The sequence below is a fragment of the Neolamprologus multifasciatus genome, chromosome 22, assembly GCF_963576455.1.
Source record: "Neolamprologus multifasciatus chromosome 22, fNeoMul1.2, whole genome shotgun sequence".
NCBI lineage: Eukaryota > Metazoa > Chordata > Actinopteri > Cichliformes > Cichlidae > Neolamprologus > Neolamprologus multifasciatus.
The window spans coordinates 16,524,528-16,541,901 of NC_140459.1; the positions used below are offsets into that span (position 1 = coordinate 16,524,528).

Consider the following 17,374-nt stretch of genomic DNA (forward strand, 5'->3'; position numbering starts at 1 on the left):
GATATTTTGCTCCCTATTGACATGATAGCAGTGGCTGCAGATTTTGTGGCTGCGCATCCATGATGTGACTCCATCTTTCCACTATGCCTCAAAGGTGCTCTATATGTTTGAGATAAGGACTCAACATGGTCAGCAACAATACTCAGGTAATTGTGGCATTTAAATTATGCTCAGTTGGTACTAAAGCGCCCAAAGTATACCAAGAAAATATGTCCCACACCACTACACCATCACCAGCTCAACAATTGATACAAGGCAGGATGGATCCATTCTTTCATGTTGTTTACATGAAATTCTGACAGCACTATCTGAAAGCTGTAGCAGAAATTGAGACTTATTAAATCGGGCAGTGGTTTTTTTGGTTCAATTTTGGTGACCCTGGTTATTTTGGTTAGCTGAATGGAGTGGCACCTCGCATGGTCTTCTGCTGCTGTAGCTCATCTGCTTTCACATTTGAGGCGAAGCTCTTCTGCATACCTTGGTCATAATGTGGTTATTTGAGCCTGTCTTTCTCTGGCCTGCTAACTGAATATTTTCTCTTTTTTGAACCATCTTCTGTAAACCCTAGAATAGTTGTTTGGAAAAATCTTTGTTGATGAGCAGTATTTTAAATATTCTGACGTGACATGGTTGGCACCACCAACCATGTCACGTTCAAAGTCACCTTTCTTCCCCATTCTGATACTCATTTTGAACTTTGACATCTCATCTTGACCATTCCAACATGTGCAAATGAGTTACCGCCATGTGACTAGTTGATCAGATAGTGTTAATGAGGAGTTAAACAGGTGTACCTAATGAAGTGGCCAGGGATGGTATGTTTTCGCATTTGGTTAATTTTTACATATTAAAGAAAAGTGGCAAAGCAGCTGTTTAAGGCAAAGGGAATCGATCAAATCTAATAAACAAATCAACAATACACTTAACATGAGAATCTCATGTTAGGAGAATCTTTTTAAAAGACTTAATAACACCAAAAACCTTCTTCACGATATGAAGGGAAGGGAAAAAAACATTTCCATGACAATGTGATACAAGCACTTCTCATTTAATTTTCATCTTTACCAAACAAACATAGAAATTTCATTTTTATCTCCTCATTAAACAAAACCCTTCACAAAAAAACATTTCCTAGAGACAAGTATATAAATACGTTGATTGAGTCATCATCATATTCATCAGTAAAAATTTAACAAAAGGGCACCTGAAACCACAGTGACATATCACTTTATCCTCTGCAATCTACCAGGTCTACCAACAACTACCACCATCAGCTGATCGACGCCTTGATGCACTACATCTCACAAAAACATGGTTTGTCCTCTTAAACTCGATGCCCACATGAAAGCTGCAATTCGTCTCCATACAGAAAGCTATTACAGTATAGATACTGAGTGGTACTATGAGTGGACCAAGTACTAACATTTAAAGCAAAAGTTTGATCACTTTATCTCATTCTATTATCAAAGTCATGCAAAATTAAATCAATTCTGACATCAAAACTTGCAACTGGATGGAAACTATAAAAAGGACTCCAACGCACTTTCTATACAACTACAAGTTAAGGCAATGGAATTAAATTCCTTTTATATATGTCTGTAATTCTGTGAGTGTGTCTTGTTTAAAATCAAATAGATGTGGAGTTAAAGCTGCTCCACGTCATATCTTTAAGTATATCCTCATTCTCAGTTTAGGTCAAAAACATTTAGCCCATCACACATCTTGGAACAAAGGTCCAAACTAAAAAGATTAAAATAGTTCACAATATGCAAAAGATAATAAAAACCTTTCTTCAAAATCAAAAGGAACCAAATGCAGCCTTTTGCACAGTGCAATTAAAGAACTGGAAAAAGCCCTTACAATCTGTACATATGGCATGGCTTTTTCTAGCACAAAAGTGGAAGAAATGTTAAAAAAAAAAATCACAAGAGTTCAGAAGTGATCATTAGGTATGGAAAAAAATCGAAATACAATTCAGTCAGATAAAAGACAGACATACTCAGGGCGATATTGTTTATAAAAGTACAGGGATTACACATTTGTAGTCCTACTGCAGTATAGTTTAATCCCACTAGTAACTTCACAATACAGTGCCTCCCGGTGGTTCATATCAGTTACTGCAGCCTGGATGTACAGTTAAGTCTCCAGTGGGGATCCAGAATAAGTTGTTTAACATCAAAAATCCAATCTGTCATTCAAAAAGAATATATATCATATCATTTACTGACTTTCAGCCTCCCAACATTTCCCTTCTGACACCCTGAAGCTCAGACAGAAGTGTTTTCATTTATTTGTAGCAAAGCTGGGTTTTGTGCATACAGTTAGACAGGTGTACAGTTAGGAGTTGGACAGTAATGGCTGTGCTTCTATGGCTAAGATGTCTTTCACACCAGTGTAACTGACATGGACCACAGCTGCCACTCATTCAGTCATTAAAAGCACAAACTACACACCCTACAACAGAGTGTTTTCACTCAAATGACAGAAATATTAGACAAAAGAATACACAAACCTATCTCAAAACAATACTCACATGCCATATGTATGCTGACAGAGCCATGAGTTGTGGTTCAGTCATGCAAGAGTAAAAAACAAGACAGCAGCCTCTTTTTAGGGTTGCCTGGTGATTGGATTTATTTAATATTTATGTTGGTAACGACTGCAAGTAGTTGTGGTGACCAACTGGTCGCCCAGAAGTTGAGCATGGAATACCCTCAGCCTCTGGGCGACCACTTTCATTCGCAAATGTGTCTTCAAACAAACATCATTATTCTCAGACAGATTGCTGAAAGTTTTAGAATGATGTTGCAATTAATCCAAGTCAGTCTGCACTGATGGCGATGACACAACTCTTTCCAGTATAGGACTTGACTAGGCTGGTTTTCACCTGGTTGTATTCCTATATAAAAGCAAAGTTGCCAAGTGCCTATATCATTTTGCAGCTACATCACTGTCCTGTAGCACCCATCAGTACCAATCAATGTGTCTAATGGTAGTAGTCACCTGAACACCCTTACAGCTCTTAATGAGGATGTCACATCAAACCCAGTATAAAGAGCAGGAGTATCTTAATCTGTCAGTGTACATGTGGGCATGTGAGTGAGATAGGTAGATTTCTCTGCTCCATAACCTTTCAGTAACTCATAGGGGGCTGCTGCACAGCAATCAAAACAAAGTGCAACACTGTGTGGAACCAAAAAGTGTGGTGTTCTGGTAAAAAAAGAAAGGAAAAAAAAAATCACAAAAGAAATAAAAATTTAAAACCCGTTTTATTTTTTGGGGTTAACAATTACATACACTCTCAGAGGGGGCAAACAAAATCTCAAAACAAAACACCTTTGCTGTCATTAAATATGTACCTCCACTAAAAGCCCACCTCACCCCAAACTCCACTCTGTTTGCAGTATAGCAAATAGTGCAAATTAGTTAAGTTTTCAGTCCATAGGACTACATTTCATCTCTGAATTTCGCCAAGCAGATACCTTCCACCTGTTTACTTTTTTGTTTGTGAAACTGATCTCTGAACTGTGTACCTGGTAATTATTGCATGTGACACGTTTAACAATCATTTGCATATGCTTTGTCTGGACCTGTGAGGTGAATTCATGTCTCCCTTCGGACCTTTTTCTTCTGGGAGAACTTCGGAGGCTCCGCAATCTGCTCTGACCTCTCTGCACGGAGATGAAAGAGAAAAAAAAGTTTTTTTAATGGAAATTTAAGGGCATCCAGTTACAGAACATTTCCTCAAACAAAAGTAAATTCAACAGTGTTTCAACAATGTGTATTATTCGGTTTTCACACATGCTCTGAATAAATGATCTGATTGACTGAATAGCATCATGTGGGATGACTAACAATACGCTCAGCTGGTCTGCGTGTTTCCTGTGTGAGTACATTCATTAATGTAGAGACAAAGGAAAAGGCTGCACAGGCTGCTAAAATAACCCTACCGTAATTACAAGAAGAGCTGGACAGAGTAAAACAGAAACAGTCTTAGATTTTTTGTTCAAAAAAAGTCAACCAAAGTTAAATCTTACATTTTCTTAACTTGGGACTTTTACAGTGTAGGGCCAGAAAAATTTCAGTATTATTAATTTGTCACATTAACAACGTGTCATTATAGTAAAGTTCACCAAGTGTCTTTCCAATGTAAGCTAAATCTCCTAAAGTTTAAATGAGCTGCCACTGTCAGCCTGGGTTGCTGTGGGAAAGCAGGGTTGGCCTGTAAGGCAGGGTTAGGAGAGGTGTGTTGACAAGTTGGTGCCATAGTTTACGCCCTTCTGGCAGCTGTAAAGAAGTACTGATTAGTGTGTCCGATAGAACAGCAACTCTCTGGGATTTTAGCTAAGTGAAACTGAAAGATGTTCAATGGATGGCTGGAGGGCAAAGGACCGCAGTACTGCTTTTGCCCGCCAGGTGGGCGTGTCACATGAAAACTATGAAATAATGATCTTGGGTATATACCCACAGATAGTGACTTGTGTTTAAATGAAACCTAAACAAGCTGCTCTTAGAAATGATTACAACACAGTGAACACAGATTTGGAGTCAGAGATGTTGAAACCTACTCTGAGTGGAGGATATGCTGGCATTATGCTTTTTGGAGGGCAGTGCAGGAAGCTCTTGGGGTTTGGGTATTGTGTTGACTACGTGCGCCGTGCTCACCGTCTACAACCCAAGAAATGATTATATTACAACAGGTTAAATATTCACTCGAAGACCTGATTTTATCAGCTTGGTTTGGTTTATTGCCTGAGCGTCAGATGCAGCCTCCTCTTCTGTTTTCTTCTTCTTTTTCCTCTTCTTTTTCGATTTGGCTTCTCCGCCGGACAGATCCTCTGTGTCCCTCTCATCCTCCAACACCTGACGCAACAATAAGACATGCAGATCAATTTATGTGAAGCCTATAATAGAAACAATACAGTAAGAAGCCAGAATTAAAAGAAAAAAAAAAAACCTTATTGGGGACAGGCTGTTCTTTCTGCACAGGAGCTGGTGTCAACAACACGGGGGGCTCTTCATAGTTTCCCCAATGCTCCACTGGGGCATTCCAGTCAGAGCTGGGATCTGCTGCTGCCATCCCATCTAAAAACACAAATCACACAATACAGATGGATGATGGAAGATAGTTAAATGGAAAAACCTGAAGACTCTTTTTAGGAGGATTTGATGCATAGCTACTTACTGAATCCTGACCATTCATCATTAACCTTAGGGCGGCTTGCCCACTGCAGATCCACTGAATTTGAAATTGGATCTGTATGAGACAGAAGGTTATTTGTTAATTTATTTATTTTAATGAGGGATGTAGACTCATTAATCTAGCCATGACAATTATCAATCAATCAATAAACATCCACACTGGAAGCGATTAATTGCCTTGAAGCTGATGGCTGGTTGCTTGCAGACATTTCTGTATCTAGTTGCCTTGGTAACCCTGTAATGTATTTACCGCCAGGTCGCATGCCAATCAACGGCATCACGAGCTTTCATTGTTAGTCACTTCAGTTCCGTCATTCGCAAGCCTTATCCTGGGTCCCGCCCACTCTGTGCTGGCAGCATTTATTTTTCCGAGTGTCACCAACTCGCTTCGTCTCGCTTCCAGTGTGGACACAGCTGAAAAGTCTGGTGTGTGACTGGGTGACAAACCTGTGGTGTTTAGTCCCAGCATGGAGAAGGACACTGGGCTGAGGTCAGGCTTTATCCGGCCATCAATGCCACTCCACGCTGTTGCTGACAGCACACAGAAAGACAGGTTATGCTGGTGGAATGCAAACAAACTGCAGCGGAGATTAAACGTTAACAGCATGGTTTCTAATATGATATGATAGGACTATCTTGTCTTTTTTCCACTGGCACTTTTTCTTGAACACCTCACAGCATGAAATCCAGTCTCCTGGAGATAAAATAACTATCTAAATCAAAATCACATTATACACAAAGAAAGGTCTACTCTAGTTTTACCAAACATCCTGCTCAGTTTCATGATAAATGCACTGTGTTTACCTTGGCAGGCTTACAGTGAGCTTGACATCCACAAGGAGGAGTTTGTCTGACAATAATCCATCAGGACAAGCCAGGTTATTACTTGGGCTGCCCTTGTTGAGGCAGCAGTTAACTCAAGTTTAGATTTTCAAAGATTTAACCTGCTGTCATAGCTGCTTACTAAATGTTAGCTCAGGTTATAATTTCATTAACAGACTGTCTTTATTTTCACTACACCCTGACCAGATTATGTCAGTACTCTCATCCCTCCTTTCAATTAACAGGGTGCCACTGCTGTGACAGAGCCAGTTCTGTCTCAGTGTCTTCTGAGAACCAGCCCACACTTGGAAAGCATTAAGAAATGATCTTTACATAGAATTTAGAGGATTTGTGGGCTACATCTGCCAATTATTGATGAGTTTCTTGCAGTAGGGTCTCTCACAGCCACTGAGTTTAAACTGCTATGCTTGCGCCAGCTTTTTGGCCCTGGTTTTATTCTCTCTTCTGCTGAAACTGGTGCTAGATTGGCCACCAGAATCTGCACTAGTGGAAAGGGGGCAAAGGTCATTTCATTTCATTATCAGCTCTAATGTTTCGTGTAGAGAGAAATCTCCTCCAGTATGTTCAGTCTAGAATCTCTTATGCCATACAAACTATTAATATCTACATTTGTGGTGTAAAAAGGTTTACTCAGATCTAGATGGTACCTTGTGACTCCTGAGCCCACGGCTGGGGTTCTGGCTGGGCCCTGTAATGTGTAGCTGCTGAGATAGCACTCCACTTGTTTCCCTCCATAGTGCTCATCTGACCTGGGATCTTCAAGGACATATCATTCCAGCCTCCACCATTGACCGAAGGTTCCTGCCTCCAGCTGGAGGAAACTGAGGGAACAGGAAAACGGGAAAGACCCTCAGAGTCCCTCAGTGACAGTTTTGTTCAAAATATGTCACAGGAGGGGAGTTCAGACCAGTTCACTGACAAGAACTGACTCTGTGATACCTTAAAACTCTGAATAAGTTCACGTTTAAGAAAGCCTCATAAAAAAATGGTTTACCTCTGTCTCTAACGGCTTCACTGGCTGCATCTCCCTTTCCAGCGGTTCTTGAATGAAAGGGCTCTGAAACAGGGTTGGAAAGCTTGAGTAACCTATATCTATTCTTACCACATAATACTGTGTGATAATGCGGGTAGACTATATATCAAAATTGCATACTGAATATGCTACCTTCTTCTGTCATTTTAGAATAAAATACATTTGCCTTAATGCACTGAGTCGCTGCAATGTGACTGGCTCATTAGATACTTGTATTAATGAGCACCTGAACAGGTGTACCTAAAAGAGTGGGCGGTGACTATATTTAAACATAGTGAATTCCTTCTACATGAATACCATGGTTTCCTCTGTTCCTCTTGTTAACTGCTGCTGGTACAGTTGCCTCCACGTGCGTTTTTGATGCTTCAACACTTCCTGGACCGCCAGAGTCCTCAGGACCCTTTTCCTTCCTGCGCTGCTGCCTCTTTTCTCGGTTACTGACTTTTGTCTCCCACACACCTGGATGACACACACATACATGGACCCCAAAAATAACACGACATTCTAAGGGGATGTGGTATATACCGGACTATGAAGGATATTTGCTCATTACTATATTTTAAAGAGTCTGGCTGCAATCAGAATGACAGGACATGCATGAGAAGCACATTCTGCATAATATTAAAATGTCTTTTTGAAAATGAGAAGCTATTGTGACATTTCCGCCTCAACGGTTGAGCTGTACCGTCATCAGGTTCCTTCCCATCGTTTGAAGACAAAAGCTGAACTGGTTTCACATCTGTCTTGTTCTTCTTCTTGTTCTTCTTCACCTGCACTGGGGCTTGCACCTCCGGTTTCTGTGGACAGAAATAAAAGAACAATCAAGTTACCTTATAATAACAAGTTTACTGCACTTAATGTCTTTTATTATTTATCCTTTATCATCCCAACAGTAGTCTCCAAATGTATTTTTTCACTGCACAGAAGTGGAGTTTTAGCAGTATGTCACCAGTAATAAAACTATCTTGCAAAACATCAACAAAACTGAGCAATTCAGGGAAATGCTGCGCCTACTCTGCCCAACACTGGTTTCACATTTCCTTAATTTTGATCATACCTTCTCAGTTTTGATCTGTGCTGGCAGCTTAGAAACTACCTCAGCCACTTTAACTTCCTCTTGAGCCACAGTCACTGGCTGCCCATTAGACTGAGACTTCTGGAGGGGTGAAAAGACACAGATAAGAAACATAAAGCATGACAACCCAGAAAAACAGGGAGTGCTAAAGAAAATATCAACTTACTTAAAATAAAAACGACAGTTTTTGCGTCTACACTAAATTATTAAGCCTTATACGACTGGTTAATAACACACTTATTGTCTGTTAGCTTGTTTTAAAAGTTATATTTAACAGGTTAAACAGATTATCGCTTTCTAAATACGAGCTTCAAAGAAGTCTTTAAAACCATTTTCACTCATCAAAGCGAAAGTTGAAGCTTCAGGTGGCTAACGATGACGTATAAACTAGCTAGCTAAACAGGAGTATCAGGTGGTTGCAAACACCGATAACACCTTCCCTTTCTTAATAAAACACCCTACCTTCATCCATATGCAGTTAGATTACGGGTTTATTTTTGTCACTTGTAAGTGGGTCGTGGAATTGTCCCTAGATGGCCTAATTTGTGCTGTGTAAACAAAGTATACGACGAGCTATACGACCGTCAATTCATACATGCCAGGTAGCTAGCTGGCTAGCTAACGCCAAACTTAACCGCTTTTGTTGATAAAATAATAAAATAAGTGTCTAACTGAACTGTTTTGTAGAGGGAGCACTTAGGTTAAGGAGTTAAATGAACACCCGCGCGTGTTGTGACTGACTCGCTGTGATTAGACGGCTCGATAAAGGCTGCCTGCGGTACCTTTTCTACCGTTTTCTTTTTGTTCTTCTTCTTCTGCTCTTCTGGTTTGGCAGTTTTAGCGAAACCGGCCTTGAGGGGCTCACCGCCACCGCTGCTGCTGCTGCTCCTGCTGCTGCCGTGTGTGACCGGGGATCCTCGCTTTTTCCCGGCGAGCAGCCCGCCGCAAACAGCGGCCCACGACAGACTGATCAGCAGCAGAAGACCCGCCGCGGCCGTGGACAGGATCACCCACGTCGGGTACAGCTCGGGCTTCAGACCCAAGTCAACCCCAAATCGAGCCCGAACATATCCCTGTCCCGAAGACAGCAGCTCCTTCAAGTGGCTGGAAAGCAGCTCGGCTTTCTCCAGTGCAAGACCTCGCAAGTCTCCAGCCATCTTTTAAAATTGCGCATACACTAGCTGTAGCTATCATTTCCAGCGCCCGTGCTAACGGAGGAGTGGCTAATCTAATCTGACTGTTAACATCAAGGCTACAAACAGCAGCATATCAATACTACATCTGCTCAATATAAAAAAGCTCACACTCACAGGTTTGTCCAGGACAGCATCATGCACTTACACGAGCCGCTCTGTAAGTACAGGAGTTTTTCTGTGTTACCCATGAATTTGAAAATTACCCACAAAATACTAAAACACATATGCTATGTAAATGACACCTGTCCTGAGGTTAAATGTACATCTAGTTGTTGTAAAAGTGGTTCCAAGCTATTATTTAAAAATACAAAATAACAACTTAAAAATATAACAACTAAAATCAGTTACAACCCACTTTTTCTGCTTTGTGTTGATAGACTCGTGTAATTGTTAAGCCTTATAAGAAAGAGATAAAACAGTGAGACGAAAAATAAGTGACACAATCCAGTCAGGCGTTAACTCCAAAACACTAAATCTTTGACAAATTTTGTGTTTATCCGATTTTTTTCTGTCTAGATTGCGTCACTCTAACCAGTTTAACCCACATTACAAAAAGACAACAAATTAATTTTTTGAAATTTCTCTTTTATTTTATTTAACTGCATTTACCCTTCACTTTCATGCTTTATTACATTACACAGCTCACGTTTTATTTCTGAGAGAACACTAATATTAGCACTGATTTGCAACCCAGCTGCTCGAAATCCCGTGAGTGCACATATAAAATATTACTGTACAAACATGTTAACAACATACCGAATATTATTAAACAATATATCCGTGGTCCTGAGTATTTTTTTTCTTAGATTTATGTCATAATCTGTGAATTAAAAAATCCATTCAGCCATGTTATCTTGTGCAACACTGTTACTCTAATATTAACCCTGGTGCTTTATAATTTGAATAAAATTACCATAAATGTTTTTCTTAGCTCACAAGGGAGTAATCCATTGCCTTTGTAACATAGTTTCAATTATTTTCTGAAAAGTGTAGAAAAAAATGTATTCAACAAACACTCAAAAATAAATACTAAAAAAAAAAAAAAAAAAGGGTAGGTTCTGAAAGTTGTTTAAATGAATGAAACTGTATGAATATTTAATATGAGGGTGATTATCTTTAATTTAAAGGGTAATAATTTCTAAAACAATATTTATAAAGTCCACTTTTTCATGTCACAGCCTTGCATAAAAAGTGTAGCTTTGATGCCTGAGCTGAAATATTTTTTTTTGCATGGTTTATTATTTGTTTTTCTTACGTGCATAAAAGAAATTTAGAAAATAAAGAGTCCTTTTTTGACTATTTAGAATTTTTGAAGCCCACATTGTCCACCAATCATAAAATGACCCACATCGCATTTATTTCCTGTCACCTACATTTGAGAATAAGGCTGTTGTTGGTTCTCAGCTGTACAAACATTTACCTCTTGCATTCATTTACAACACCTACACATATTTGTCAAAACATTTTTTATTGTATTCTAAAAGTTAGAAAATATTAAAGCAATTTGCCATAGAAACAAGCAACATGAAGCAGAAAATTAAAAATATATTCTGTGTTTTTATTATACAAAATGCTCAGTGAGGAAAGAAATACTATTTATGTCACCTCCCTCATTATTTTGTCATGATGGCAAAATGTTGATGCTCACCCATTCTACTCATAAACTGTACTGGTTGCTAAATAATTCTCCATCTCTAATACAAAACAAAAAAAACATCTCAAAAAACAATAACAACAAAAAAAGAGTACAGCCTTCACTTCGTAGCACTGTATCAGTATTACAGTAAGACTTGAAAACCTCTGTTGTATAATAACTGTATGGAAATAAATAAATAGGTTGACCGAATGTAACAAATTTACAGTAACATGCCATGTCAGTTTTTAGAAGTCTGCGTCTAGTGTGAATTCACCGTCCATCATGCTCGACATGACTCCGAATCTTTGATACTCCGCCACGCGTTTCTCAAAGAAGTTGGTTTTCCCCTCAAGTGAGATAGACTCCATGAAGTCAAATGGATTTTCAGCTTGGTAAACCTTGGATTTAAAAAAATGAGGAAAAAAGACAAAAATAGTTTTAATTTCCCCCATTCCGGTGTGCAGAGGGTTTTGAACGAATGATTTTTAGCATTACCTTGGTCAGTCCGAGATCAGTGAGAAGCCGGTCAGCCACAAACTCGATGTACTGCTTCATGAGGCAACTGTTGATTCCTATGAGATCTACTGGCAGGGCCTCTGTGAGAAACTCCTGTATATGAATAATAACGATTAGTGACTTATAGCACTGGTACAACCTATTAAGATTTTATTGCTTCAGAATGTCATGCTGTAAAGCAGCGGTGGGAAACTCCAGGCCTCAAGGGCCGGTGTCCTGCAGGTTTTAGATATCACCCTGGATCAACACAACTGAATCAAATGATTAGTTCATTACCAGGCCTCCTGAGAACTGCAAGACATGTTAAGAAGGTAATTTAGCCATTTCAATCAGCTGTGTTGGACACATTTAAAACCTACAGGACACCGGCCCTTGAGGCCTGGAGCTCCTCCACTGCAATGTGAGTTAGTGCAGACAAAATGAACAGGAATATGAGGTGAATAGCATTTAATAAGCAAGCATATAATGTATGTAATGTTTAGCATTAGCTGACCTGTTCGATGCTAACAGCTTTGGTGATGATGTCTCTGACTCTGTCCTCTGATGGCTTTTTCACCAGGTAGCTGTACAGCAGGCAGGCAAAGTTACAATGCAGACCCTAGCAAAGAACAAAAAAACATGTCAGAACAGCTGATCTGAAAAAATGTGTATTTATGGTGTACTTAGTCCCAGGTTTCTTTTAGGAGACTTGTGTTTACACAAAAGCATTTATTACATCAGCTTGATCTCAAGGAAGAACAATGATGGTCGTGGTTGATACAGCACCCCCTGGTGATTTGTAAGAGAACTGCATGTCCAACAACTACTATTTTGTTATTGTTAGTTTCAACACAGTGAATGCTGAGACAAAGAAAACTGGGTGTCAGCAAGATGTAAAAGCAGTTTTTTCAGAGTCTGCCACCATACAGTCAGCAAAAACTTGTTATATTAACTAGTTAGTTAATATGAGGCTCTTGATTTTTTTTTATAACAATAAGATATTTTGAAAATCTGACTCTCAAAACAGCCAGTGCAGAGCTGCTGTTGTACAGTGTTTGCTATAACAGGGAAATATCTGTCTGAAGGCATTTTCCAAAGAGCGAGGTGAATGTGCAGTCATGACTCTGCTGCCAGCTTTGACAGTATATTGGTGTTTATGATTGCTGTTTAATCTTTCATGTTTATTCTTATCATTTGACTTATTTTTAAAGACCAATGTCGTCTTTACAGCATATATGAATTATACAGCTCTTATGAATTTGGCCGCTGAGGCTGCTGCACAAAGTTAAGGAGTCATACCAGTTATAAGCATGACAATGCAGGTAAGGGCAGACATACTGTTTCTATTTCTGAAGGTTTTCCACAGCAGTTCAAACTTATGGTCATTATGTGCATCTATTCATTTAGTCACATAAGACTGACAACAGACAAATCTAGATGGAAAACACTCTGTGCCACGCTGTCATTTGGAAAGGAATAATTACATAAATGCCACACCTCCATTTTAAATATGCAAGGTTATTATCGTTAACGAAAACTAACGAAAACTAGAAGTGAAAAAACATTTTTGTTAACGGAAATAAAAACAAAAAAGGGAAAACTAACTAAAACTATAATGAGTGTTCACAAAACTAACTAAAATTAACTGAATTTATAGCAAAAATGTGTTTAGTTTTCATTGATGTGTGCGTGTCATGCAGTAGTCAAGGGTGAAAATGAAGTTTAGTTTACAGATTTTTTTCTTGCTGTCTAATTATGCCAACAGGTAGTAAGTACGTTAGTCGAGTCGTCTGTGTTGCTGCTCCGTCCACGCGCAGAATCATGTCAGGAAAAGTCGGGAGCCAGAGTCCAATTTGGGATTACTTTGAATATGACTGTGTTTTGGATAAAGCAAGTGTCTTGTAGTGGAAAGAGACAAATTATGAGGGACATTTCTAAAGGGAAAAAAATCCCACAAACCTTAAAGTGCACCTGAAAGCTCACACAAGAAGGCTAACCTAGCTTACCTTGAGAAGGTAAGGGAGCACACTCAACCCTCATCCCCAGAAAACAGAAGCTAACCTCAGGCAAGGCAGCGTGATGCATCCCGAGACAACAGGACGGGGATATCTACACAACTGTGTGAGTCAATTACCTTCAAAAAGTTTATCAATTCACTTGAACCAAAATTACGAACACTCAGTGCTGCGAGAGTTAAGAGTCTCATTGGGGCCAAGATATACATTTTATAGTTGCCTGGTATCAATGGTTCTTCATCTGCCTTTATTTATTTATTTATTTATTTATTTATTTAAAGAACCCATAGGTGGGAATGTGAGTTGTCTGTCTCTGCGTGTTAGCCCTGCGACAGACAGGCGACCTGTCCAGGGTGCAGTATGGTAGCTGGAATAGCAACATATCCAAGGATAAGCAGAAGAGAATGACTGATATGATGAAACTGGGATTTTGTTACACTTAATTATTGCAAACACAACTAAAACTATAACTGAAACTAATCAAAACTAAACTGAAACTAAGGATTTTCAAAAAAATAAAAACTAAACTAAACTAGCAAACAATTGGTAAAAACTAATTAAAACTGATATAAAATTGAAAATCTGAAGTCAAAACTAAATAAAAATAAAAACTAATGAAAATTGCAAAACTATTAAAACCCTGTAAATATGAGCTGCTTCCTCTTACCCACAAGTATGTCTGATTCGCTCACAACTCAGGGATCCTTTCAACACATCAGAACACATATTTTTGTGCGTGAATTAGTCTCACCTCGTCCCTGCTAATGAGCTCGTTGGAGTAGCTAAGGCCAGGCATTAGCCCCCTCTTCTTCAGCCAGTAGATAGCAGCAAATGAACCAGAGAAGAAGATGCCTTCCACAGCTGCAAAAGCCACAATCCGCTCCCCTGGGGCACAAAGGTCAAAAATGACTGTTAAGTTATCAAACATGAGGTTCCTTCTAGGACAGTTTGATGTTATATTTAGCTTTCAGTTGTCGTGTTTTTTGTCAAGTTTTGTTTCTCCCTTACCAAATGTGGATTTGCTGTCGTTTATCCACTGGAGGGCCCAGTCTGCCTTCCGTTTCACACAAGGCATGGTCTGAATGGCATTAAACAAATAGTCCCTAAAACACACAAACATGAAAACACATGAACTAAAGATTTTTTAATGTGTAATTATACTGTAGTAACAATATGTAGGGAATAGTTTATTTTGTTTGTCTTTAATCAAAGACACTCAGGAACAGGGTAAAAAATAATGCAACAAGACTCATGGAGTTTGCTGAGTGTTTAGACTTAAAAGCATCTGTAAACAGTCTGTAGATGAGTGACGTTTGTTGTTTGGAGGCACATCAAAGCTGCTGCAGCTGGGAAAACAACGGCAGTTACCGCAGAACGGTCTCGACTTAACCTGTGATGAACAGGTGCAGGAGTCTGTTCCAGAAACCAGGCTCAGTGAAAACTCTGAACACCTAATAAAGGTAACTTAAACAGTGGATCAGTCACCAGGTAGTTGCCTTTCTCTGACCCTTTCCCTCCTGCTGGGCCTGACACAGCTGTCTGACAAACTATTTTGTTTCCTCATTCAAAGCACAAACTGGAGAGCAATCATTTGCCTACGTTTATGTCTTTAGACTCTCTGAACATGCAGTGAACTATTTATCAGCTTTTAATCTGTCAGTGAGACAAGGCTGCAGTCTGAATATATTCTGGAAGCATTTCCTGTTGAACTGCTTACATGTCTTGAAATATAATAAAGAAATGCTGCCAAACAAGACTTTTTAAAACAGATGTAAAACATTCTTACTAGGTGAGATTGACTTTACAATCAAAGATTAATTACAAGGCATCTTTAATGCATGTTTTCATGGTGCTACATGAATAATATTTATAAGCAGTGATAGGATTCAAGTTTTATCATCCATTATGAAAAAATAAAGCTGGGTAAATGATGATTTGCTGGACTTTGCTGAATAAAATCTGACAGGCTGTGTATTAACTTCCTCAACTTCCTCTTTTTGTTCGATAAACATCACACTCTGCGTTGAAATTTTAGGTCTGCTGTATTTAAACCCCAGGTGCTACAGTTTGTTGTAAATCTCCAGAAAGTTTACAAAAGCAACTCATACAGAAGCCGGTAAAGGATTCATACTTTCATTACAACATAAACACGACACAAAAACTGTTTTCCGACTTGCTAAAATAAAAAATAAATAAAACAGAGCCACCACGAGTAACTGACCTCTCCTTCAGGTCCCTAATGTAAGTGTTGATGAGCATACTGTACATCTCTGAGTGGACAGTCTCTATGAGGATCTGAAAGCTGTAGAAGGATCGCGCTTCAGGGACCTGCACCTCCTGGCTGAACCTCTGCACCTGTTGTGTAGATTAAAAACATTTGCGATGAAGCGTGCAAGTTCCACAAAACACTTGAACCACACCAAGTAAATAAAAAAATTCAGAGTGCCATCTGCAAGTATGGTTATCTTTTGATAGCCATTCTTGATGTGTGACTTCATTTTTGAGGGCTTCTAGAATATATCAGTTTCATTAATTTTGCAGTTCAGCTGCCAATGCATCAAATGTGCTTGTTCTCAATCTACATGCAAAATATATATTCTTGTAATTTCTTTAGAGGCCTGCAAACTAGTCTCACCAGGTTCTCATTGACGATACCGTCGCTGGCAGCAAAGAAGGCTAAGATGTGGGAGATGAAGTGTTTTTCCTCCGCCTTCAAACGGTCCCAGTGTGCCAAGTCTTTGGATAGATCGACCTAAAAAAAACCCAAACATCAAAAGCACACCTGTCTCAGTTCCTTCATGTCATGTGTGGATATCAATATGTGCACAGTGGAAAGTAGCAGCAGCAGCAACTGTCAAAACCTTTGCTTTAACTGCCATGATGGTTAGACATTGTTGCATTCAATATTTTCTTCCTAAGATCACTCACTAAAGCACTCAAAGTACAGTACCCACCTCCTCCACGGTCCAGAAAGAGGCCTGGGCCTGTTTGTACATCTTCCAGATGTCTCGGTACTGGATGGGAAAAATGACAAACCGCCTGGGGTTCTCTCGGAGCAGAGGTTCTTCCTCCGTCTCTAAGCCATTCTGGCAGGCTGTATCATCTTCTCTGAAGCCGTTCTGCAAGCAGTCCTTTACATTTAGTTTGGTGTCTGTCTCGTTTTTGTTGCATTTTTGACTCCTAGTCGCTGTTTCTCTCGTTTTACGGATTGTCCCTTTACTTACAACACGGAGCACTGCGCTTGCGCGTTAACTCTTTACAAAACAAAGGACATGACATTAACGTGTCCACTTGAAAAACATAAATGAATAAAGCAAGATATTTTTGGTCGCCTTCCATATACATTTTAAACGCTTTAGTTGAATGATTTATTTTTAGTCGTTATTTCCTTAACCTCAAACACCGTGACTAACAGCTAACACGAGCAGGAAAGCACTTTCACAGCTAAAACGTACCGTAAAGCCCATTATTTGTCACATTTAGCTAAAAATATGCTTTTCCGAAGCTACAAAGGCTTTAGCTCCCCGTGTTTCAAAGGGTAAGGTTACTACACAGCTACAAACCTACAGTTACACAACCGACGTCCTCGATACACACAGTAACAATAAACGTTTAAGCTAGCTGTGCTCCAGGCCGATAGTAATGAGCTCCAGTACCTGAGAAGATGACCTTTTTACCGTCGGAGTCATTCTGAGGACTGGATTTGGGGTTTTTATTTAGCTAGCTTGTGCTCGGTGCCATAACCTTGCGGACGTAGTTGTAGCTCTGTTGATTTGACACTTTAAATCCCCACATACGGGGGTATAGCGCCCCTAGCGGAAATACTAGAAGTATAGTAAGAAGTTCGCCTTTAAAACAACACGTGGTACGGGTAGCTTC

At 39.4% G+C, this 17,374-nt stretch overlaps 2 protein-coding genes across 3 annotated transcripts; both read right to left on the minus strand.

Moving 5' to 3' along the window:
* Positions 1-1,032: 1,032 nt before the first annotated feature.
* On the minus strand, positions 1,033-9,450 carry mtdha (metadherin a). 2 transcript variants are annotated; one of them, XM_085148071.1, is made up of 12 exons: positions 8,936-9,450; positions 8,136-8,234; positions 7,764-7,875; positions 7,376-7,537; positions 7,040-7,102; positions 6,693-6,866; positions 5,650-5,727; positions 5,186-5,257; positions 4,958-5,085; positions 4,753-4,863; positions 4,569-4,668; positions 1,033-3,671 (listed from the first exon to the last, which is right to left on the minus strand). In XM_085148071.1, the coding sequence occupies exons 1-12, from the start codon at positions 9,308-9,310 to the stop codon at positions 3,604-3,606; spliced, it is 1,542 nt and encodes a 513-aa protein (XP_085004197.1). In that variant the 5' UTR covers positions 9,311-9,450; the 3' UTR covers positions 1,033-3,603. The 2 variants fall into 2 exon arrangements, with proteins under 2 accessions (XP_085004197.1, XP_085004196.1); XM_085148070.1 differs by having other exon boundaries at positions 5,650-5,733; positions 8,936-9,448.
* Positions 9,451-10,800: 1,350 nt separating this feature from the next.
* Positions 10,801-17,307, minus strand: rrm2b (ribonucleotide reductase M2 b). The gene is made up of 9 exons (XM_085148073.1): positions 17,152-17,307; positions 16,450-16,614; positions 16,131-16,247; positions 15,717-15,850; positions 14,504-14,598; positions 14,247-14,380; positions 11,995-12,099; positions 11,481-11,594; positions 10,801-11,383 (listed from the first exon to the last, which is right to left on the minus strand). The coding sequence occupies exons 1-9, from the start codon at positions 17,182-17,184 to the stop codon at positions 11,231-11,233; spliced, it is 1,050 nt and encodes a 349-aa protein (XP_085004199.1). The 5' UTR covers positions 17,185-17,307; the 3' UTR covers positions 10,801-11,230.
* Positions 17,308-17,374: the final 67 nt, after the last annotated feature.

Coding starts and splice junctions, on each gene's coding strand:
- mtdha (XM_085148070.1), bottom strand. CDS start 9,310: ATGGCTGGAGACTTGCGAGGTCTTGCACTGGAGAAAGCCGAGCTGCTT. Junction 8,235..8,935: donor AAAAGAAAACGGTAGAAAAG/GTACCGCAGGCA, acceptor TCACCCCTCCAG/AAGTCTCAGTCTAATGGGCA. Junction 4,669..4,752: donor AGGCTGCATCTGACGCTCAG/GCAATAAACCAA, acceptor CTTGGGTTGTAG/ACGGTGAGCACGGCGCACGT.
- rrm2b (XM_085148073.1), bottom strand. CDS start 17,184: ATGACTCCGACGGTAAAAAGGTCATCTTCTCAG. Junction 16,248..16,449: donor CTTTCTGGACCGTGGAGGAG/GTGGGTACTGTA, acceptor GGTTTTTTTTAG/GTCGATCTATCCAAAGACTT. Junction 11,595..11,994: donor AAGCTGTTAGCATCGAACAG/GTCAGCTAATGC, acceptor ATTCATATACAG/GAGTTTCTCACAGAGGCCCT.